The following is a 23,325-nucleotide window of genomic DNA, read 5'->3' as shown; positions in this document are numbered from 1 at the left end:
AGTTAAACAGAGTCTTCTTTCTCGCACTTATTATCACAAGTAGATCTTTTCAGTCTTATTAGAAGACTGATGAGAAGACTCCTCTAATGTCTTAGAGGAGTTTACAAATAAAGTGTCATTAAAACACAAAAGTGCCAACAACCAGATAAGGTTCATGGCCTTAGTTACAAAAATTCATGTATATCAACTAAAGGCTAGTTATTACATCTCAGTGAAAAGGCTACTGTGAAAAAGGTCAATAATTAGATGGAAAATGAGGAATGAATCTACACACACAGTGTGCACCTTCACACTGCTCACTGGAGAAATATACAGAAGTCAATTCTGCAAAGTTATGAGCCAGTCATGTTCGTACAGTTGCACTCAAGCTTATTTCAAACCGAAGAGCTGTGTTATATGCGCAGACAGCTCTTATTGGATTCACAGGGTAGGGTTACATCAAGAATACGCGCATTAGGTTTGTAAGCACACAGCAGGAAAAGGGGCTCTGTAGTTCACCCTTCAAGACTGTGCACATCAAACAGTACTTCTTATACAGGAACATCTCACATAGAAATCAAATTTTAGAGTCATTTGAGAGGATGCAAAAGTTAGAGATGAATTAATTTAGGAAAAATGCAGGGGGCTTGAAGCTAAACTGGAAGAAAGACATTTCAGCAGTTTGGACATCCCCATACCCACCTTTCTTACTCTATCTGTTGTCTTATGCTTCTAAGGATCAGCGCTTTTCCCACTATTTCTACCACACAGATGTAGCAGAATATAGCAGCACTGGCTGGAGCAGGGTGTCCAGCAACTCCACTGACTACAAAAAGTTCAGAAGACCTGTGACTAGCCCCTACACCAATTCCTCCTAGGTGAAACATGCTCAGCTTTTAAGGGAGATGTTTATTCCTTGCAAGGGGAGAGGCTGTGAATCTTAGGCTGAACTGAAATCTTTATGTCTGCAGTTGCCTTAAGACTCTTATTTAATACTTCCCTTTGCTATGACTGAAAATCTCATTCTGAAATGAAATTTGACAATCTTCAGCTCATTATAAATATTTGATCTCTGAGATGCATTTTTAACTAGCCTTCATGAGCAAACATCCAACCTTTCTGCATTTATCATAAATGTCACTGAACCAGTGGATCACCTGCAAATTAACAACACAGAAGTCCTAATGGGGTCTCAGAGGAATCAATTCTTTGTCCTACACTAATTAACATTTTTCACTGCTGCCTGGAAAAAATATAAATCATGGATAAAAACTGCAGATAGAGTAAAGGTTGGAGAAATTATAAACAGTGAAAAGAACTATCACTCATGTAAAACTAGGTGAAGTGAAATAGCATCTGTTTTAAAATTGAAATGATGTACAAACGTAATTTTGTGACTGTATTAGACTTACATAGTAAGATTTTGGTAGCGGGGAGCTGCAGGAGTAGTCTCTGCAAGTAGAGTCCACCACTACTTTGTGTCAGACCAGAGCCAGCTCTAGCTGCTCCAAAAGGGACCCACTGCTGCCATGAGCAGTGCTGGTTGTGCGTGTGGGAGAACAGACTGAAGAAATGGAAAAACTGCTGCACAATAGCAGCTGGGGGAGAGGAGTGAGAAATGTGAGAGAAACAGCCCTGTAGGCACCAAGGTCAGTGCAGAAGGAGGGCAGGAGGTGCTCCAGGCTGAAGCATCGGTTCCTTGAAGCCCAGGAGAGGCTTATGGTGGAGTAGGCTGTCCCCCCTGCAGCCCCTGGACACCATGTGGAGCAGATCTCCATGTGCAGCCTTGAAGGAGCTCACAGTGCAGCAGCAGATGAGGCCTGAAGGAGGCACAGCCCATGGAGAGCCACTGAAGGAACAACCCTGGGCTTGAGCTGCAGCCCTAGAGAGGAATCCACGATGGACCAGGGGAAGAAGGAGACCATGAAGGAGTGGCAGAGACAAAATACTATGGGCCGGCCCCAGCTCCTATTTCCCATTCTCCTGTGCCCCTTGGCATTAGGAGGTAGAAGAGGGTGAATGAGGGCAAAAGTGCTTACAGTTTGCTTTTAGTTCTTACTGCTCTATCCTGTTGTCAACAGGGAGTAAATTACACTAATCTCCCTTACTCTGAGCTTGTTTTGCTGGTGATGATTATTGGTGGGTGATGTCGTCTTTATCTTAGCCCATGACCTTTCTTTCATCATATCATGCCCTCCTGTACTTTTCAAAGAGAGAGCAGTGTGGTAGTGGTGAAACCACCGCAGTGACCAAACAGCTTAATTTAGTCCTACAATGTAAATATGAAAACTAAGGTTCCCTGTGCAGTCTCTAGAAATGACTGATTTTCTACAGTCAATCCACCTTCAGAGTAGTGAAATGAACCACTTCCAAGTACTGCCCATCTTTTCCCTTTGAGGAAGGACAACTTTCTGACTTAGATTAACATCTTAATTTTTTAATGGCTAAATGATGACAACCCTAAGCATGCAGATTAAAAAAAAAAACCAAAACAACAAAAAAAACAGACACAACAAATGAAGCATCGATGCTGGACTCTTCAGTTTAGTACACTAGTAGGAATGAAACTTTGAAACTTTACCAAGGTCTGGGAACCGAGCAACACTATTCAGAAAAGCACGCCATAAGGAAAATGAATCTTTGAAATGTATCTATGTCTGTGTATCATCAAGGCAATGTTCCAGTTCAGAACTCTTTCTGGGGCACTGTTACTGGTGCTTCTAATGAGTCACTTAATCAAAGATCTAAATTGCAAGCATCTGTAAAAATTAAAATAATTTAGCCAAGCCTGTATTATAAAACACTCCTGGTAATTAGGCCACTTTGATGTCATCATCAGTCATGCTTTACAGAGATGCAGAAACCTCTCATTACACACAACACTGATAGAACAGATGCCTGGCAAATACATTCTAAGTGCAAGTACTCAACTGTGACCTAAGCAAAGAGCTTGGTTATTATCCTAACCTGAATTGCTGAGAAAATCAAATTCAATTAACACAATCATACATCTAGGATCACACAGAGCAAAACAGAATTGGTATCCACGTATCTCAGTATGTCCTATAGTTTATACTAGCAGTGGGAAAAAAAATAAATAAAATCACATAATATGTCAAAACACCTCAGTAGAAACAAACACTTCAGAAAAAGTTACCTGCACATCCAAAAGGTTAACACATTGCTCTTTACTTCAGAATAGTAAATGCACTCTTTGGAATTCATAACTATGGAATGTCATTGAGATCTGGATCATAAAATGCCAGCAGGCTGCATTTTTTGATGTTACAAATAGTACAGTAAGTGAATAAAGATCAGAAGCCGGGTGTTCTTCTTCCTGTCTAGTATAAATTCCCCCAGAGTTTGGCTGATCCCAGCACTCAGCACACCCTATAAATGAGTATTCTCTCTGTCCAGTGACTCATTTCTATTTAACACGCACCCACCACAGAATATAGCAATAAACATATTCAAATATAAGAGTTCAAAAGAAGGTGGCTCAAGACACGCCATTCTGCACTCTGCACACAAACAGAGCTATGCTGCACAGAACACTAGTTGCATGAAACACTATCAGTACAGTATGGAAAATGCCCTACTTAACAGTACATATCTGGGTCTGACCTCCTGTTCACTGGCTGTGTTTTGCCTAAGAAAACAGCTTCACAAACTCCAAAGTCTCTCTGTTTAACAAAAACAATCTGGAAACAATTTATTTTTTCCCAGAACATTATCTTTCCTATGCCTGCGTGCTCTGCAGCAGAATGAGAAATTAGATTCTGCTTGTTATTGATAACTACAGGCCACAGAAGAGAAAAATATCAAAGAATAAAAAAATACTTGAAGCTGAAAGCAACTGCTGGACATCTAACCCAATCCTCCTGGTCAGAGCAGAGTCAATTAAAGGAGGCTTCCCTGTGCCACACCTTTGAGGGTTTTGAATATCTTCAAGGCGTTAAAGACAAGAACTTTGGAAGAGAAGGACCAAGATTGTCCTGAGTTACTAAAAAACACCTGAGAGACAATGCAATCATTGTTTGCAGCCAACACATATTTATGAGGAGAAAGTCTAGTTTAATGAACTTAATCTCCTATGAAAAAATAATGAGTAGTATATTGAACAGTAAATGCAGCAATTTCTGTGAGAGTTTTACTGCATATGGCTCTGTACTCTGTTTTTCCATTTGAGGTCTTGCCAGTATCTTTCACCTGTTTTTACACTGGAAACTACACTGACATCACTCCCTGAGGGCCCACGACATGCTTCACAACAGCCATCTGTGTTATGACATGACAAGGTTATTATTTCTGATGCTGGCAGCTGAGTTCAGCCAAAACACAAAAGCAGTGCTTACCTCCGTGGTGCTAGATTCTTCTTACTCTCCTAACACTGGAACAAACCACACAGGTCCATGAAGCTCTACAAAAGAGCCATCAGGAACAGAGATACTTGAAGGATGCACTGTCTATGTGCAGACTAACTAATAAATCTACTCAGTGACAGAATGTCCAGGTTTTTTTAACTGTAGACTTACTATCGTTAGCAAGAACACTAAAATTGTTTTATGTTTTGAGCTAAAGAGCTCAAGACTGTGAGAAAAAAAAACCTTGAAGACAACAGTGAGCGTGTACACTGAACAAAAACAGCCATAGTAATTTTCCCCTCAGTCTGAAATAAGCTCAGCTTTGACCTTTTTCAGCACATTGAAAACATACATGTTTCTTGAAGGGACTGATGCACTTTAGCAGAAGACTGAACACAGTGGCATGAAGGGCAGAAATCATTTATTATTCTTATTCATCAAAGTCTTAGCAGGACTTCCATTATGATTACAACATCTGGTTTACATTGATTCTGTCCTATAGTATGTATCTAGACTTCTGGTTCAGCACTCAGAAAATGTCTCTATTCCAAGTGATAGAAAGCAATTTTGCAAAGTCATCTAGATTTCTCTAAATCTGTCTAGAGAACCCCATATTCCCCTTTACGCTCCTGTTGTAGTGCAAAGAGGTTGCATTTGGCCTATATTCCAATTTCATTCTTCAAGAAATTAAGCAAATCATACATAGCGTCTTACAAAAGAAAGAAAAACACCACACCTAGGGACCTGTCAAAAATGAAATAACAAAAATAAAATTACAGTTGGAATTTAAAAAGCATAATCTATTATTTAAAAAATAAGCAAAAGAACAGTGAACGAATCAGTGTGGGTTATGTGCTGTCTTTGCTACAACTATGGATACAAGCATGAAAGGTAGCATGATAGCTATTGAAATACCTGCTAATGCTGACTTTTTTTTTTTTTTTTTTTTTTTTACATTCAGACTTTTAAGTTACCTGGAATCTTTTTCTTTCAATTGAGCAAACAAATTTGTACCTCTATGTTTAACTTATACATTTGATACTTGAATGTCCCTCTAAGTTAAAAAAAATAAATCAATAAATACTGAAACAAGGAAATGCAAAACTAAAAACTTGTCTTTTGTAACGGAGCACCATTACAGAGTTGTATAAAACTTAATGTCTTTTCCTAAAAAATATGTAAATTCAAGCTTATAATCAAACACAAGATTACAAGATGACACATTAAACCAAGTTTGGTTTTCCCAAACTTTCCTCCATTTATTAATGTGGTATGGTACTTTGAGGCCATTACTGAAGTCATTAGCAACACTGCCTATGTGAGTAATGAGATAAAAGGCCTTCTCTCTAATTTAGATCTCAAGGAAATCATACGTTAAGGTCTGAAGTAACAGAGATGTGTATTTTCCAGCCTGCCCATCAGTGAGTTCACATTCAGAAACCATTTTCTCTCGTAACCAGTTACCATCCACCAACCTGATCCACAGTTACTACATTGTTAGTTACTTAGACAACTGAGCATGCCAGTTCTGCTGGCATTGTAACTGCTGATGATTGCCCCTTTCCAGTAAATTTCAGCTGTAGTAAATTCACACGACATCCTTGGATTGGATTTGATGTTCTATGTTTTCCTTTGCCTAGTTTTCACACCAGTAAGTGAAACAGGAACTGTTCTAAGGATCTGATGCTGACTGACACAGTTAAGTCTATTTTCAGCTAAAATGACAATACAGCTAAACCTTCCTACAGATTCCTACCAAACAAGCATGACTGCATCCAAACTGTCAATCAAGAATGAGCTCTGCCCCAGGCTATAATCTAAACCATGAACAAACTCTGAAGCATGTCAAAACCACCCAAGGGGTACAATGGCAACCACATGTCTGTGTGTGGGCCCGTTCCTCTGCCCAATTTATTTTATGAATATAGTTGTCGTATAATGGAAGGAAACCTATAGCAAAAAGCAACATTGTGAAGCATGATCCAAGCAATAAAATGGCCTCAGGTGTTGAAGTGAGACCAGGACATAGGAATTCCTATCCTTTCTCTAATGCTTGGATTCTATGTGATTGGAGGCACATCTATTATTCTGCATTCCCATTCTGATTAGCTTTGTCTGAGAGAGACATTTCCCCTTTCTTTTATTGTATTTAGCTCAGTACAAAGGGATTCTGGTTTTACCTGGAGACTTTATCAATAATAACCTTGACAGGTGAATTTGTTTATCTAAGGCTGCTTGCGTCCATCACAGGAAAAAAAGCAAACATCCCACCAAAAGGAAGGAACCCCCTTGCCTCCATCAAGCCAAAGCAACAGTAGTATGTTTACAGATTCAAGAAGAGTTGTTCAAAACCAACTTCAGTCTATGACTAAATTCTCTTCTGTTTTAGATTTAAGATAGATATACTCTTTGTCACTAGTTACTTTTATTATTATATGCCCATTAAAAAGCAAATCAGCCACTCCTTTTGCATGTCCTTGCAAGCTTTATGACAATTTAATAAGAATTCATGAACTAGCACATCAGCTTCAAGGACCCTTCAAAAAAAATCCCTTCCAGGCATCTTTCTTCACAGTAAGATATCTTTGGAATTTATTTCTTTTGAATTCTTTCACTGTATTTTATACATGCTTTGGAGCTTATTATGATTGACCACTAGGCCATTATTTTCAGTTTTGATAAACTCTCTTTGAAGCAAACAGCTCATGAATTGCTGATGGCTAATACATAATTAAAATGTAATTTTATGAGGTTTAAGCGTAAACTGATTTGCAAATGTACACCATTTTTTCCTCCTTGTGGTTTGATACTAGAGAGAGAGAACTACTAAAACAGATTTTATAACATAAATTGATTTATTTCTCCATTATTTTTTTTCCATACTCTAAAATTAAGTAAAATCTTCTTATCCTGCTCACTGTGAAATCAGTGGAGTTGATCACCACGTGATCTGAGCAATGAAGTCAGAATCACAAAATCATAGATTATTAATAGCCTCCCTGCTGAGTACTGTTTTTAAAGGAACAAAATATTTAGGCAAGATACCAAATGTAACAGGATTTCACATAGGCAGTTCTGAAGTAAATGGAGGTTCTGTGTCTGCAGGATGTGGTTCTTAGAGAATCACTGAGCTGGGCTTGGAGACAGACGAATTCTTTTTGCCTTTTCCTATACAAATACAGACGGAGATTTGTTTCTAATCTTTTTTAAAAGAAGCCTTGTCATCACACTGTTGTTCTCTCACCAAAGCAACCTGAGTTTTCACGAAGCAACAGATTCCAGATCACTAAAACTTTCTGCTCAAAGACACTCCTAGTCCAAGTGTTGCTGATAGTCTCAATATAGTCAGGTTCTCCAAAAGGCCCAGGGCTTATTAAAATCATTAAATCCTACCCTACTGCAATATGGTGCCAAAAGTAAGTAAATTACTGCAACTCTTCAAAGAGTCCTAGTTCCCCATACTGACCCCATGAAGCTGATCAGCTACATTAACAGGTATACTGGCATCTCATCTCCTGATCTTTACCTCATCCCTACTCCCTCTCTTACTAGCTGTTTCAAATGAGGTTAAAGCAGAAACAGAAGCTTGGGGTACAATTAGGAAATTATTATAGGACAGCATTATAGAGGAAACTCAAACTTTTCCTGTCAAAGCAATACAACCAAGTGTCTATCTACAGTAACATATATACACACAGCATAGGAAACGAACACAAGCTAGAAATCCATGTTCAAAATACAGAGCTATGACCGCCCTGGGATCACATGGGAGACATGACAGGATACTTCACATGCCTGGAGTGCAGCCACAAATCTCTGAAGGCAAGGAAATAGGGTTATGCTCTATGTAAAGTTCACATGCGTTGCACATAGCATTGTTATAGGTGATGGGCCAGTAGTGAGCTATGAGTAAGAATCAGAGGACAGAGAAGTATGGGTAACACTATTTTGGGCATCTTCTACAGACCATCTGATAAATAAGAGGAAATAGATGAAGACTTATTCAGGCAAATATAAGATGCCACATGATTTGTGCAATGTGTTGACTTAGAGATTTTTATGAGAGACATATAGGCTGATAGTGGGACAAGATCATCCCTTGCCAGTTCTTTTGAAAGATCTCCAGTTTTGTTTTTGTGTGCATGTGTGTTTTTGTGTTTTGTTGGTTGATTTTTTTATGAAATCTCCAGCTACTCTCTTAATTACTGCTCAGTCTGAGCACTCAGAGATATAAGGAGATCTAAGTTGTGCCCACAGATTACATAAACAGGGCAAACAAACATTGCAAGAATAAGCAGAAATTTACAAATATTTTCCTGCAGTCCCACAGCACATTAGTATCAAAATCAGAAACAGAATTTAGATTTCTCCTTTTAAGTCCTGTGCTGAGCTTCCTAGATCATGTTGCCTTCTTCCATTTTCACACGAAGTACAGAACAGTCTGACAGGCAGGCTCCACTCCGAGAAAACACAGACACATGCAGAAAGAACATTATGAATTGAATAGGCACAAGTCATCTCTGGCTCAAACCATGTAGCCTTGGTTATCAAAAGCTCTCTATCTGAGCTAATAACCTAAGCTTACAGGAAGAAAACGTCAGCTTGCCGACATCGCTGTAATCTTGCTGTAAGAAATGAACTATCTTACATCTGCCCTGCTCGGAGCAATAGCAGAGCAATCTATATCTATTCATAAGGACATATACCTCTGAAAAACACTGCATTTTTGCATTGCAATGAGGATTTCTAAAGCCCAGGGTCCAGTACATCTGTCTACTCTCCATCTATTTTATTTACCTCACAGCAAACAGTCTAAAGCATGGTTAACTGGGCATTTCCTACATAGCTACAGTTAAGGAATGACTTTTTTCCCCCATATTTATTCATGAAAGGTTCTACAAGAGTTAATTAGGCTTCAACAAATGCTTGCTATATTTTGAATTATTAAACCTTTGTCAGAAGGAATATTGTTTCCAGTTTAAATACTATCTTTGCTTAATGCATATCTAAAATAAGTGTAAGAATTAAAAACAAATTAATGAATATGTAAAGGAATGCCAGTCATTAGCAGCTTCTTACATCTCAAACATTATATATGCAAGAATAACACTGCTAAATGAAATAGCTGCAGGTTGGAGGACTCCAAGTAAGAGCTACCAATAGAAAACACACAGTTCCAACATGTTGATGACAGAAGAAGCTTGAGAGTATCCAACAACTACTTCCATTTATCATACAATGCAATGCATCTTTTTTTTTTTTTCCTCTAAAAGTTTCAAAACAAGGAAGGAAATTGCAGATATATCTCCGGACTAATGGACAAATACAAGTCAACATTTACACAAATGTTCAGCAAATAAATCTAACTTTGTCTCTAAACAAACATAACTGCTAGCATTTATCTTTCATACAGGTTTGCAATGACGCATTTATTAAAATTATAATAGAGTCTATACAGAGAAAACTCTAGAGACTACCAGATAAAAAATGCTGCTTCTGCCTCCAACACTTTAACAAGACTTTTAAACATTCTCTGCTATCTCACATTTTTCATCGTAAGAGAAAAAAAATCCCATAGCAATTATAAATAAATAAATTTTAAGAAGAAAGGGATATTTTACTAGCCAGCACATAAAATTAGGTATGTGTTTTTGCAGTACACTTGATAATAAAAAAAGCACAGAATTTGGTTATACATTCTCTAAGCACTGCTATTGTGCTGTAAAATAAAGAATGTTCATTGGCTTTGGAGATTAATTCTGTCATTAATTCAAAATTCAATTAACCAAAGAATCCAGACAAAAGGTCTTGACTCTTCATTCCTATTTATGTTGAGCAGAAATTACGTAAGCAGGAAGTTCCATTGGTTGTAACAGGTGAACTGACATGAGAAAGGGTTGTAAAACCACAAAACCATAGGAAGCAACTCACAAGCAAACAGATTAACGTTATAACTATCTGACAATGATATTTAAAACATGTGAAACCTCCATTCAATGACGAATAAGAAAAGCATTTTTCACAGAAAAATTCTAATTCACTTCAGATTGCTTTGCATTTTTTCATGGTTGTTTCACGTTTACAATTTCATAGCTTCTTAACAAATTCTAAGTTTCAAACTTGTAAGCATTAGTATCCTTCATCAGCACTGTTTCATTGGTTTCCCAAGTCAGGGCATGCTTGCAAAGTGCATGACAATTTGGCTTTGCTTCAGACTTGCTTTTCTTCAACTTTTATCACCTCAACCACCCTCCAACATCCCCTATCCTATGCTAAAAGTCCTAGACTGAGAAATAGCCTCCTCCTACTAACTGAGACACAACAATCCACAAGAAATACAAAAATGAAAACTCCTGCCTAATTATGCTGAAACAAATAATGATTGGTGATGGCCATTCTCCCTAGCTCCATATAAGGGCACATTCCTGACCCTTTATCCACCCAATATCTACTCTGATAAGTAGAATCATAATGTATTTTTCCATTCTGGCTCAGTGCTCCCAGTCTTTGTCAAAGAGAATCGTTCATGTGTTTCAGCTTCAGGAAAGCACTGTCATGCAGAAGAGCTCCTGGCTTAAACACAATTTTTTTTTCCTGTCTTTCTGGTGTCTGAAATATCTTTCCATTGATATCAATAGCAACAATAGAAAGAGGATAACACCTAAGCTACCGAAAGAAGAGGAATATGAGCAACCCTGCCTGTGACAGAGGAGTTGAAACCTGATGATTCTTGAGGTTCCTTCCAACCCAAGCCACTCTATGATTCTGTGAGAACAGCAGAACCACAGTTCCGCCTAGTGGGCTGTAGGGAAGAGCCACGATAATGAGAAAGAAACCATTGGCAGCAGAGACGAAGATGTCTATTTATTGGGTTAATTTCTTGCAGGTACATAGCTCCCCCCAAAAAAAGCAAAGTATTAAACTGCCACTACACTTTACTGTAATCCAGAGACCCATAAGAAAAAGTGAGGCATAAGAAAATAAAGGAAAACAAAAAGAAAATACCTTTGATACAGTCAATTACAGGGCAGGAGGAAAGCATAGGAATCTACAAGAAAGTAGATTTTGAGACAAGAAAAACTGAAAACTTGGAGTGAAGTCAAGTTTAACAAAAAGTTGTAAGCGTGACTACAGAAAGATCATGCTCTCATAAAGAAGATGGTCTCAGAAACTTAGCGGTATTTAAAGGTAGAGGCCAAAGTGAAAACAGAAAATCTCAGACATAGGAAAAGGAAGCCAAATAAGGCTCAGATGTCATTGTGCCCTTTCAAATCTACAGTTATCTAGAAAAGCAGCAGAAGGTGGTGAAAACACACCAGTTTACCCTCTACTAATGTGTTTGAAATTTAGTTCCTGTAAAGAAAATGTGAATATTTTTAATACTACCTCACTTAGAGTAAGCATTTGCACTTCTTAAAAATACTGTAACTGATGAAAAACATGCACTTGGATGGAATATCCTTCAAACCTTAGATGCTTGCAAAAATTCAACTGAAAATCTCCTGGCTTTTTTTAACAACTGAAATACATATCTTCCACTTCATATAAGAACAAAGTAGACATTGGCATTTCTGCTAGGGAATATTACTGAATGTGAAAATCAGTGTCATGCATTGAATTTTAAACACTGAACGTGAGAGTTTTTTCTAAAACCTATTCTAAGAATTCACTCTTGGTCAACACATCCTCTTTTCATTGCATGCTTTATTATCTCTGCCATCCAGGCTATTATGCATTAAAACAATTTTCTGCTCACTTAATGGGACAGCAAGTTACATCTGTATAATGACAAACTGAGAAATTCTGAAGATGACTTCGTTACAATATAAAATTATACTAAGACTGAAAGCCCAGGTAGAGTCCTCCACACCCCAATACTCCAGAAGTACGTGCCTGAGTTGCCCTGTCTCAGTGTGCCTGCTAGTCCCTAACAGTAGTTAGCAAAGAAAAAATACCGTTCTTTGTAAAGACATGTGAGGAATTTTTTCTGTACACATTCCAACATAAGCGCAAGGTCTCAAGGCTTCTGAACTCTGTTACTGTCAGTTCTATCTTTCCTTCCCAGTATGGAAAATACTAAGCCACTGTTTCTAGGAGAAACGGTAAGGAAATAACTGAATCTTTCCATTTACTCTTAACTTCCCAGTCACCAAGCTGTACTTCAGCACTCTTCACTACTTTCAACTTTTATCTGTCATATTTTATGCTCCCAAAACAAGTTGGAAGAAAAGTAGTCAGGAATAAGAATTTGAGCACTTCAAATATTTTACATAGAAATAAATAGCAATACAAACCTCTTTCATTTTTTCCAGTTCATTCTGCAGTGCCTGTTTTGCAGTTTCAACTTCTATAAGCTGCTGTCTTAATTTTTCATTTTCATCTTCTGTTACAGTACGCTTTTCTTCCACATTCTCTAACTCATGATGAAGTCTCACTGATACATCTTTTGCAACCTAAACGTAGAGATATTTCAAAAGAAAGGGAGAAAAAAACACAATTACAAAAGAATCACTGCTGAAGTGCTTAGTGTGTAAGCAACAATTTACAAGTTAATTCCTGGATGTTTTTATTGAAGTGATATCTAAAGAAACATATAGACAATGACATATACAAATAGAATTACAAATTATTCAAAATTCAAGACAACCCCTCCAAAAAAAAAAAAAAAAAACTTTCTATGGAATTTACTGGAAAGCACTGGAAACCAACATTTTCTTAGGTTCTGTTAAGTCAACAATGAAAGAATATCTTCATTATTCCTAGAGACAGCGCAACATCTGTTTTCCCTCAGCCACTGCCAGCTTATTCTTTTCAATTCAGTAAAGAATATGTCCTTCAAATACTTGATCTGTGGAAGCACCAGGCTAAAAGCACAGCCCAAGTTCTCCAGGTCTACTGTACCTGGGCATTGTACAGGACCACAAATGGGAGAAACTTTATTTCGACCCTTCTAATTTCTCTAACCTTCATAGACAGCTAAACAAAATATATGGCATTTAGTCTATTTGTTACTGGTAAATTTAAAGAGTGAAATAAGAACAAACATTTTTACTGATCTCATACTTATCTAAATTATGTGTGATATTTTTAATTTAAAATGAACGCAAGCTAAATTACGAGGTTTGATGTTCTCTTTTTTAATTGCATTTTCACAGGAATAGAGTTAAAAGGAACACAACAAGATCTAATTCCTTTTCTTTGTGTAAGAATAAGAATTTTGCTGTTTAAGCCGTTTGCATTGTATTTTGTGGAACCGGTAGAAACTGCAATCACACATTAAAAATATTTAAATATACACTAATCACTGCTGTGGCGATGATTAAGACATATAATTTGAACAGGCTAATTTGATGGTTTTTTTTTTAGAACATCAGAAAGTAAAATTAATCCTTCTTAGCATTACTTAGGGGAGCTCAGAGGGCTTTTACTACAACAATTCTTATGCTTACACGTCGAAGAACCCTTTTTGACATACTAAAACACTGGAGAAAAAAAATAATTGCAAGCAAGCAGTCTAGAAGAATCCGATCTATCAGAATACAGCAGCAGCCAGTGAGTCAGCCTTCCCTGACAAGAAACTGTGCATGTGCATTACTGATACAACACTGCAGTGTAGCACAAGATCATTCAGTAACCTCCCCCACTGCATACACACTCAAGACACATAATGCCCAACAGAAAGAGAGAATGGAGTGGAATTTCAATGATAAGCATAGTCCAAAGAGACTGCAGGATGAGCTGAGAATCACACCATAAAGCTGCATCTTGATGTCTTTTTCCCCCACAGTCAGTATTAAGCTGTTCATCTGGTTGACCAACCAAAGTAAAATCACTGGGGACATTCTTAACAGCATCCTACCCCAGTCTGCAACTATACTCCATATCAGCAGATACAACAAAATCATTACTAGAAGTGATTTTATGTCACAAAATTTGGTGGAGTGGCAGTTAAGATAGATGACACAGAGCATTCTAGATCACCTGGAAATTTGAATTCACTTATGCAAGATGCATTTTAATACAGCTATATGAAAGATCATACCGCTGAAGAACTAAGTCCTCTAATGTAATATACTTGTAAAATGGAGAATGTTATTTTAGATAGAAATTCTTCAGAAGCAGACTTGGGAAGACTACAAAGAATGGTGCATGAGTTACAAGCATGACTACCCAGAACCAGGATTTCAGTTTGGCAGATATATGGCATTTGACAACCATCCCTACCCGAAGTAGAATACAGTAATGACCTGTGGGAAGGCTTAGTAAAAACATCATTCCTTCCTAAGCAATCAGTTGTGTAATCACTGGGAAAGATATGGGAGAAGTCCTAATTGAAATGAGCCCTACGTTCAGCTTAACCTGTGGTCTTTGGATCTCCTGCACTGGCAGGTGAGTGCCGAACTACAGGGTCAAATTCCCTCCGGGCTGGCTGCTTTCCCTGTGAATACAAAGTAGCATGGAGCCAACTCTTTGTTTCTTTAACCAACCCAAGAAACTGGGATCACAGCATCCACTTTGTAAACGAAGATTCATGCTTAAATTCTGCCTACCAAAGTGTCTCAGCTGTTCCCCTAAACAATTTTGACTATGCAAAATATCCTTTGTTTTGATCAGAATTTCCACTTGACCCCTGAGAAAGAGGCATTAAAAAAAACTCACAACACTTCCACCAGTTTTGTTTCTGACCAAGAAGACACTGGTTTGTCCAGATGTGACAGCTAGTTACAGAACTGTTGTGGCCGAAACAGCAAACACAGCTTTTGAATATGCACAGAAAACGAATATCAATAAACACTGAAAAGGACATTAACATTTTAAATGGCATTAGTAAGAAAATTAATGGAATGTGTCTTGGCTTGATGTTTATGTTTTAAAAAGAATGATGATAAGCTGGAATTTTTTCAGAAAAGATGATCCAAGTTTGATTAACAGGGCTGGGAACAACAGACTCTCAATCCTTCACACTTATCAGAAAGAAGATTAGCAGTGGTCTGTTCGTGTCATGTATTAAATTAGCATTTCCAGCTGCAGTCCACAGAATCCAACACAGGTAACTGGTTCATGGCCGGGGGATGGTCAGTGAGCTCCAGTCTGCTACACAGAGATCCTTGAGAAATGGCTGGGAGATCCTTCATTTGGAAAAGGTTTTGAAGTGTTGATTTGGCAACAGCCTTAACAAAATCTAGAGCATGGAAGCAAAAATTAAACAGCTTCCAACTAGTGCAAGAAACTTTATTTCCCTCTAATTGGAGCAATCTAGAACAGAGATGATATTATTTACTAATGTTAATATTTAAACAAATGCTGAAGCTTCTCAGCAATGGGCTGTGGCTCATTCAGATGTCCTGGACTAAATACAGGTGATGGCACATGGAAATTTGATGGGCTGTGTCTACTGTTTCATGTGGATGTGGCAAATCCTGGCTTTGCTGACTGTCCACTGACACCAGCAGAATCAGGATTTTGAGGTTGAAACTGCAAGCATTTAGTCTAACAGTCCTCTGTGATCTTCACCAAAGAGGACACTGATATCCTAAAAGTCAGTGGGGCTGTTCAGTGAGGTTGATTTAATTTTGCAGTGGGAGAATATGGCCTGCGTTCAACATAAAAGACTCAAACCTCTGGACTCCAACTGGGATTTATGTCACTTATTGCACAATAACTTTGCAAAACACAACTGGACCAAAGATGCAAACAGTCTGTCTGCGGGGCCTCACTGCAGAGCTGCTTGCTGGAGATCTCCCATTACTGGTTAAGCTGCAACCCTACGTGCAGCACTGAATGCACAGTGTACGACAGAATGGATGATAACATGAGAGTCACGAGGCCTGAAGAGCACAGGGTGCCTCCACCTCCAGCGCTCTGCCTCCCCAGCACCGCTCACACCCGTACCTTGAGGTCCTGCTCCATGCTGCGCAGCAGCTCACCGTCGATCTCACCAGTCTGCGCGTAGCGGAGCCTCTTGCGCTCGGCCTTGCGCAGCCGGTACTGGAGGATCCGGCAGTTCTTGTTGGCTCTCTCCAGCTCGTGGCGCATTTCTTGAAGCTGACAAGCGTCCTCCTCGAAGAAGCTGTCCCTCATCTCATCCATCTCAGTCCTCAGCTCATCTATCTCGTTCTGACACCGGGCCGAGAAGGGGTGGGGACACCAACAGGTGGGTCAGAAACAGAGGTCAGCAAGGGTGGGGGAGGGCACCCAGACGGAGCTCGGAGACGGCCCTTATCCCCGCGGGGATCCGCCTAGCTCATTAAAAGCACCGCAACAAGAGAAGGAAGCGGTGCTGCCCGCGTACGCCGCGCCGAGGCCATTTTCCCTCCGCCCCAGGGGCCTCTCGGGAGGCAGGGAACCCCTCCCGGATCCCCCAGCCCCATCTCCGACTCCCCGCCGCCTCCCCTCACCTTGAGGCTCTCGTTCTCCTCCCGCAGCTTCTCCATCTCCTCTTGCATCTCGTCCTGCGGTTGCGGGCTCAGTGAACCCTCGGGTGTGCCGCTCCTGCAGCCCGCCTCGCCCTGTCGCAGCCCCTCGGCCCCGGCCGCCGCCATGGCAGAGGGCGAGGAGGCGGGGGCTGCCGAGGCAGGCTCGGCCGAGGCGACGGCCGCGGAAGAGGCGGCGGCAGCAGCAGCACCGGCGCTGTGGTTGCTGCCCTTGGTTTGCATCTGGGCTGCCGCCGCCAGCCCCTTCCTAAGGTGGAACTGGATGAGCTCACTCTGCAGGCATCCCTCCTTCCAGTAGCCGCCGCCGCCGCCCGCCGCTCCGCGGCCCTTCCCCGCGACCGCGGAAGATGGAGGCGCGGGGGCCGCCTCCCCCGCGCCCTTCGGCGGAGCCCGCCCCGCTTTCCCCCTCCACTGCCTGGGCGGCGGCGCCACCGCCCCCTCGCGCTCCCCCGCGCCGCTTCCCGCAGGGGGCGCCTCCTCGGCGGGCTCTTCGGCCGCGGCCCTCCCGCCGGCAGCGGGCGGCGCTTCAGCACCGGCGCCGGGATGGACAGCTCCCGGCGGCGCCGCACTCCGCGGTTGTTTTTCTGCTGCGCGGCCGCGGGCGGCCCTGGCGGACTGGCCCGGCGGCTGCCGCGCGACCCCGGTCTTCACGGCGGAGGCCGCGGCGGGCGGGGCGCGGGAGGCGGCAGCGGCGGCGGCTGCGGGGGGCGGCGGCCGCGCGGCGGCGTCGCGGGTTCTGGCCGGGGAGGAGGCTCTCTGCTGCTTCCTGCCGCTGCTGCCCTCGGGATGGAGGCGAGGCTCGGCGGCGGCGCCCCCTGCGGGCGGTTGGCTCATGGCGGCGGCTATCGGCGGGAGGCGGCCATCCCTCGAAGCGTCCTCCGCGCTGCCGGCTGGGGAGGAGAAGCGGAGAAGACGATCGGGCCAGTGGGGACGCGGTGGCGGAGAGCAGAAGCTGCCCAGCATCCAGCCCGCCTCGCCCCCCGTGCTGCCAGCCGGCCCCGCGGGCATAGCGGGGACCGAGGCTGAAGGCCACAACGTGGGTCCGACGGGCTTCAAAGGGTTGAGGCTGAGAGCTGTTCCCACTCTTCTTTCACCTATCACCGTTTTCCCCCTCTGATGCCAAACCCGTCCCTATATGTGCTGCCATACCACAACTGTATTTCAATCCACACAAACCCCTTCCCTCACGTTCATCTTCACTGGTCATCGTGGTACCAGCCCAGGTTGCTGCTGCACCCCTCTGCCTGAAGCCTCCTGCAGCCACCTGTCAGTGGGCCAGGCTGCTGCACAAATGGCTGGAGGTGATAGTTGCAGCTCACTGCTCTTTGGCCTGGGCAGGAGCTCTGCCAGGACAAAGCCAGGCTGCCAGAGCACACCAACCAAGACTCCTGGAGGAAAAGGGTCCCTGAATCAACTTTTAAGCTCATTTGAGTTGATACTGTTTCTACCAAAACAGGGGCGAGCCATAATCACTCCAGCAGATTTTCAAAACAGAGGGAGTGAGGAATACACCCCAGCCCAACAGCAGTCATTACACAGTATTCACATGAGTGTGCAAGGATGGCAATTTTGCCACACAGTGACTGAAGCAGAGTTTTTATGATCACAACAGATGATCAAAATAGGCTGCAAAGACATTCCTTAATGCACTCTGAAAATATTAGCTATGATACATCAACTGTTTTTACATAGCCTTTGTTCAACTGCCCTTAAAGGGAAAACATGGGCCAAAGTAGAAGTGACAGCATTCCTAACACAGCCTAATGATCCCACCTAGACCACTGCAGGGTAAGGAATAAAGAAATCAAACCAGGCAAAGTAAGGGTAGACTTTATGCTGCACCCTGACAATTGCTTTGCTCTCTGGAACACACCAGGCACCAACTCTACTCTCCAGGGCAAGGGCTCAGAGATTTCTGCCAAGTGCGCTGTCATTATATCCCTCATTTTAACCAATATGCTTAAAAAACCTCCCTAATTTGGCAGATTCTTCCCAGGCAGATTCTTCCCAATAGTAAAGAGGTAGAATGGGATTGTAAACCTATCAACAGTCACAAATGCACAATGCTGTACGAAAGGTTTGCTTTGTTTCTCTATTAATCATTTTAACTGCCGCTGTTCAGAGCTGTACAGGTACCAAACGTCACTCTTCAAACCCAGAAACCCCTACAGAAGCTGAAAGAACTCAGGACAGGACTTGGCTTAGACCCCATATTCCCTGAGTGCTCTGACTCTTCCTTACCATCTTCATGCCCCCAGCTTCAGGACTGGCTACTGCCTACAGTTTGCCTGGCCGTGGCTTGGGGCTTTTCTGTTGTTTTTGTTTTTCTTTTTCTTTTTTTCTTTGTTAATAGCACAATGAAGGGCCCGTTTAAGCCCAAGCCCGAATCCCGTGTCCCAAAGAAAAGCCCCTCCATACAGTGTACCCTCCCGAGGCAAATCCACGTGGCGACGCGACGCTGCATCTCCATAGGTTTTCCCGTCGGGAACAAGAAAAATGCCCGACCAAAGACGGCAACAAAAGGCTCCACCCGCAGCGTGGGGATGCGGCGCAGGGCATCCCTCTGCCCTCTACCCCGTGGGGCTCCGGACCCCGCCCGCCTTTTGTCCCGATTCTAGGGGCGGGGGTGGCTTTCCTTAGCTCCCCACTTCTACCCGGAGGTTTTGCTGGAGCTGAACCTTGAGTAACGCCCCCCTCCCTTTCTCTATTTTTTTTTTCTTTTTCAAAGAAAAGAAAAAAAGAAAGGCTCGAGCTTCCAGCAGCCGCATTACTCACCGCCGCTCTGTCCGCTGCCCGGCTGGCGGAACGCGTGCACGGGAAGACGGGCACTGCACCCGGGGGTACCCGGCGCTGCCAGATCCTCTCAGGAAAATGAAGCAATATTCATGAGCTGACCTCACCGGGCCTGGGAGACGGAACGGGGGGAGGGAGGAGAGCGGCAAAGGGAAGAGAAAAGAAAAGATTAAACGGCGAGAACCCCGCCCAGGCCTGGAGACGAGTCGCGTCTTCTTATCTGCCTGCACATGGTGGAATTGGATTACAGCACAAATGGGGGAAGGAGCAGGCTGTTTGCGGGAGATGCGCCCGCTTGCTCTTCCCAGTCCATCCCGGCAATCGATTCCAATCTATTATTTAGTGTCCCCGTCAGGGGGCTGGCTTGGAGCAGCCGGGGATGCCAGGCGCCTCCTGCACCGGGGTAATAGGATTTCCCTTTGTTCGCTTCCTGTATCTGCGCTCAGAGGGAAGCGATCGCTCCTCGCGTCCCGCTGACAAAAGCTTGCTACAGCTGGGAAAGGGAGAAACAAAAGCAAACCACGGTGGTCTATTGAAGGTAATTCCCCGGTGCTGCCTATTCGCGTGGCTGTAGAACTAATGCACCACTGGCCGCACACTGCGGGCAAAACCCAACCACATCCGTCTGTTTCACCTAAAGGAGCTACACCTGTTCGTTTTGTCACCAGGTGAATTTGCTTTAGATGGCCTGAAACACTTCGCACCTACAGCCTCTTCTGATTACAGAGAAGCCAAAAGAAGGCTTTACTTCCTCTCCTCTCCTTTTATCTGAAGGAGAGTAACATTGGTGGCTGAGGGTTTTCCCGTCGAACAGCCGCGTGTGGGAGTGCCCAGTCCCACCCCCGTGTAGCATTCCTGGCCGGTCTCTGAGCTGCAAGTTCCTCCCCGGGATCATTAAATGAGGATTTCCCAACCTATAGATATGTATATAGATACTTGCATAAGTCTATATACACAGTATATATACAGAAATATTATATACGTATAAACATGTAAGTGTAGGCATACACACTTGTATATGCATATACGTGTTCATGACACGCATGAATAAGTATATGTATATGTACTTACACATGTTATGAACATTTATATACTTACCTGTAAGGTCTGTATTCTGTAGCTGGGGGAGGGCAAACTGAAGGGAGACAGCTGCACTCTTTCTAGCTGTCTCTGCCTCACCTCTTCTGAAAAAAAAAAAAAAAAAAAAAAAAAAAAAAAAAAGACCAACCTCATCTGAAACATCACATCCTGAGATGTGGAAAGATGTTCTCCCTATCTGCATGGCCTCCAATCTTGAGCCCAGGGACTACATGATGTGGACTTACATAGATACGATGAGTTGAGGGCAATCAAAAATAAGATGTGAAAGATCTGTGCAGAAGGATACGGCCTTTGAAACCCATCATGAATATCGACTGCAGTCATACACACTAAGCAACCAACATAAATGGTTGAAACTTGAGAAACAAAAGTATGAAACAGTTCTCTAATCAGAGTTGAGAAACCCAATGTAGTTTTCCAGTGAAATTTGCTGATAGATCCTGAAAGAAGAACTGGGATTACATGCAGTAAAACAACATAAATAGTAGGTGGTCCCACTTTGTATTTTGTTGGTTTGTTAATCCCAAAATTTCACTGCATCGCCCCTGATATTAGGGACATGGCTTAGTGAGCACACTGGTGACAGATTGATGGTTGGAATAACTGCTCTGAGTGGTCTTTTCCAACCTTCATGATTCTATGAGTAGGCATGACACTGATGGGTCAATGGTAGGACTGGATAATCTCAGTGGTCTTTTTCAACCTTCATGATTGTATGATTCTTCAAACATCTGCACTCCTTATCTCAGTAAATATACAGATAAATGGCGATGAAGCCATCACAACAACAAAATATTTTATCTACATAACAATTGCCATAAGGAATTGCACAGCACTTCCTACCTTTAAGCACAGAGCAGCAGATAACATCCTTTCTGCTCTCTCCATATTGTCTGGATAGATTTTTCTGTGGTGAAACAAAAATGGGATGCAGTAACCTCCCATGCTGCTTACAGTAAGTTTTACTGCACTGTTGGAAAGATACAGATTCTATATGTTCTAATTGCCTTATGTTAGCATCCAAACTGAAGGCAAATCATCAGATATCTGATGAATCTCCAGGTCCTGTGTTGTCTGCTTTTAAGAACAGTACTACTGTTTGTGGTAGAAAAAAATGTGCCCATCTCTACGTTTCATTTGGGATTGTTGTCTTTATTCTCAACATTTCTATTTTGGCTGAAACTTCACTGCTGACACAGTAAAAATTAACGTGGGTACGAAAATGCTTCTTCTCATATCATTCATGTTTTGGGAGGGCACAGATGTGCACAGGTCTACATAACGTACCTTTTGCTGATAAAGGCTGTATTTCCAATAGGCTCCTAGATATGTGTAGGCCTTCTATATGACCAGCAGACTGATTTTATAGAATAGATGCAGCATGAAGAGACCGATACAGAGATGTCAATATAGTAAAAGTTTGATACATATTCAGTTTTTTTTGCAGTTTCACTAAACGCCTGCTGGTGGAAATAATACATGGTCTAGTATTAGATATGGAGGTTGGTGTGGCATGTGGCAGGGGGGATGGAGCTTGATGATCCTTGAGGTCCCTCCCATCCCAAGCCATTCTATGAGTCTGTGATTCTATGAATACACAGAAAGAAAGATCTTAACTTACACAGGGAGCAAGAGTCTCTCATGGCTGCTACCATTCAGGAATGAAACAGTGAAATGAAGCTGAACTGCTTAGGATCGTCATTGTTGCTTCAGAACAGTCCCATGGTACAGATAAATTTTGAATTCCTAGTGAAGCTCTGGTCCTCCATCTCATAACAGACATGATGAGAGGGGGTGAGGAGAAGCCAGGTTATGATGTGGCTCTGTGCAAGGAATGGTTTCAAGCTGGAAGAGGAGACTGTGGGCTGGGAGAGGGATGACTGAGGAGAAATATGAAACAGGTCCCTGCAGACTTAAGTAAAGTAAAAAAAAAAGTGTTCGTTTTGTGTTACTTACGGTTATTCACAGTCTCCTTCCATGAAAGGCAAAGATATAAATAAGAATGAAATCAACAAGTAAGTTAGGTGTTCTGAAAAATAGCAAGGAAGGCAGTTCTTGTGGTTAAGCTCTACAGTTCTCTGCCATGAGGTGCTCTGAACTTAAGGGTCCACATGACTTTTTAAAGTGGTTGAAAAATTCGTGGAAGGAAAATCAACTGAGGGCAACAAAGGTAAAACACATAGCTTTAAAACAAAACAGAAAAGAACAACCTAACCCTCTGCACTACCAAGTTTTTCATGTGGAAAGTAGCTGGGGAGAGATATCACTATGTGACTTTGTGTTATCTTCTAGCATCCACTATTGTCCGCATTCAGACACCTATTACTGAGATAAATGAGTCTTTGATCTGTCTCTGAATGAAAATTCTTATGCTGCTTCTCTAATTTTGCTTCTTTCTTTTCATCCTTTTTGCCATTTCTTTCTTGCTCTTCCTCCTTAGATTTCTTGTCATGCACAGCACTGATAACCTGCTGCAGCCTGATTGAATGTGTACACGATTTTTTAGCACTTTTTCTTTAATAGCTTAAAAATATTTTGACCCAAATTAAAATTGTTAGTGCCATATTTTCTTGTCTCCATTACTGCTTGTTCACAGAGATTTTTTTTTCATCCAGCTTGCAATTACATTTAGTTGTATGTAGTTGTTCAAAAGG

General features: G+C 42.0%; 1 protein-coding gene across 10 annotated transcripts in view; it reads right to left on the bottom strand.

Annotated features, from left to right (window-relative positions):
* The window catches only part of SOGA3 (SOGA family member 3), a 29,004-nt gene extending 8,956 nt beyond the window's left edge, over positions 1-20,048 (bottom strand). For 9 of the 10 annotated variants that reach the window (XM_025149135.3, XM_025149137.3, XM_025149141.3 and 6 more), the window contains exons 1-3: positions 16,742-20,048; positions 16,236-16,460; positions 12,638-12,796 (exon numbers count right to left, since the gene is read on the bottom strand). In XM_025149135.3, the coding sequence (XP_025004903.2) occupies positions 12,638-12,796; positions 16,236-16,460; positions 16,742-17,785 (1,428 nt within the window). In that variant the 5' untranslated portion in view covers positions 17,786-20,048. The remainder of the gene's footprint in view (positions 1-12,637; positions 12,797-16,235; positions 16,461-16,741) is intronic. The other variant, XM_025149143.3, reaches the window with a different exon arrangement.
* Between the last annotated feature and the right edge of the window lie 3,277 nt (positions 20,049-23,325).

The sequence above is a fragment of the Gallus gallus genome, chromosome 3, assembly GCF_016699485.2.
Source record: "Gallus gallus isolate bGalGal1 chromosome 3, bGalGal1.mat.broiler.GRCg7b, whole genome shotgun sequence".
Lineage (NCBI taxonomy): Eukaryota > Metazoa > Chordata > Aves > Galliformes > Phasianidae > Gallus > Gallus gallus.
Note: the sequence above shows the minus strand (reverse complement) of the source record. Positions and strands in the feature narration are given on the sequence as shown.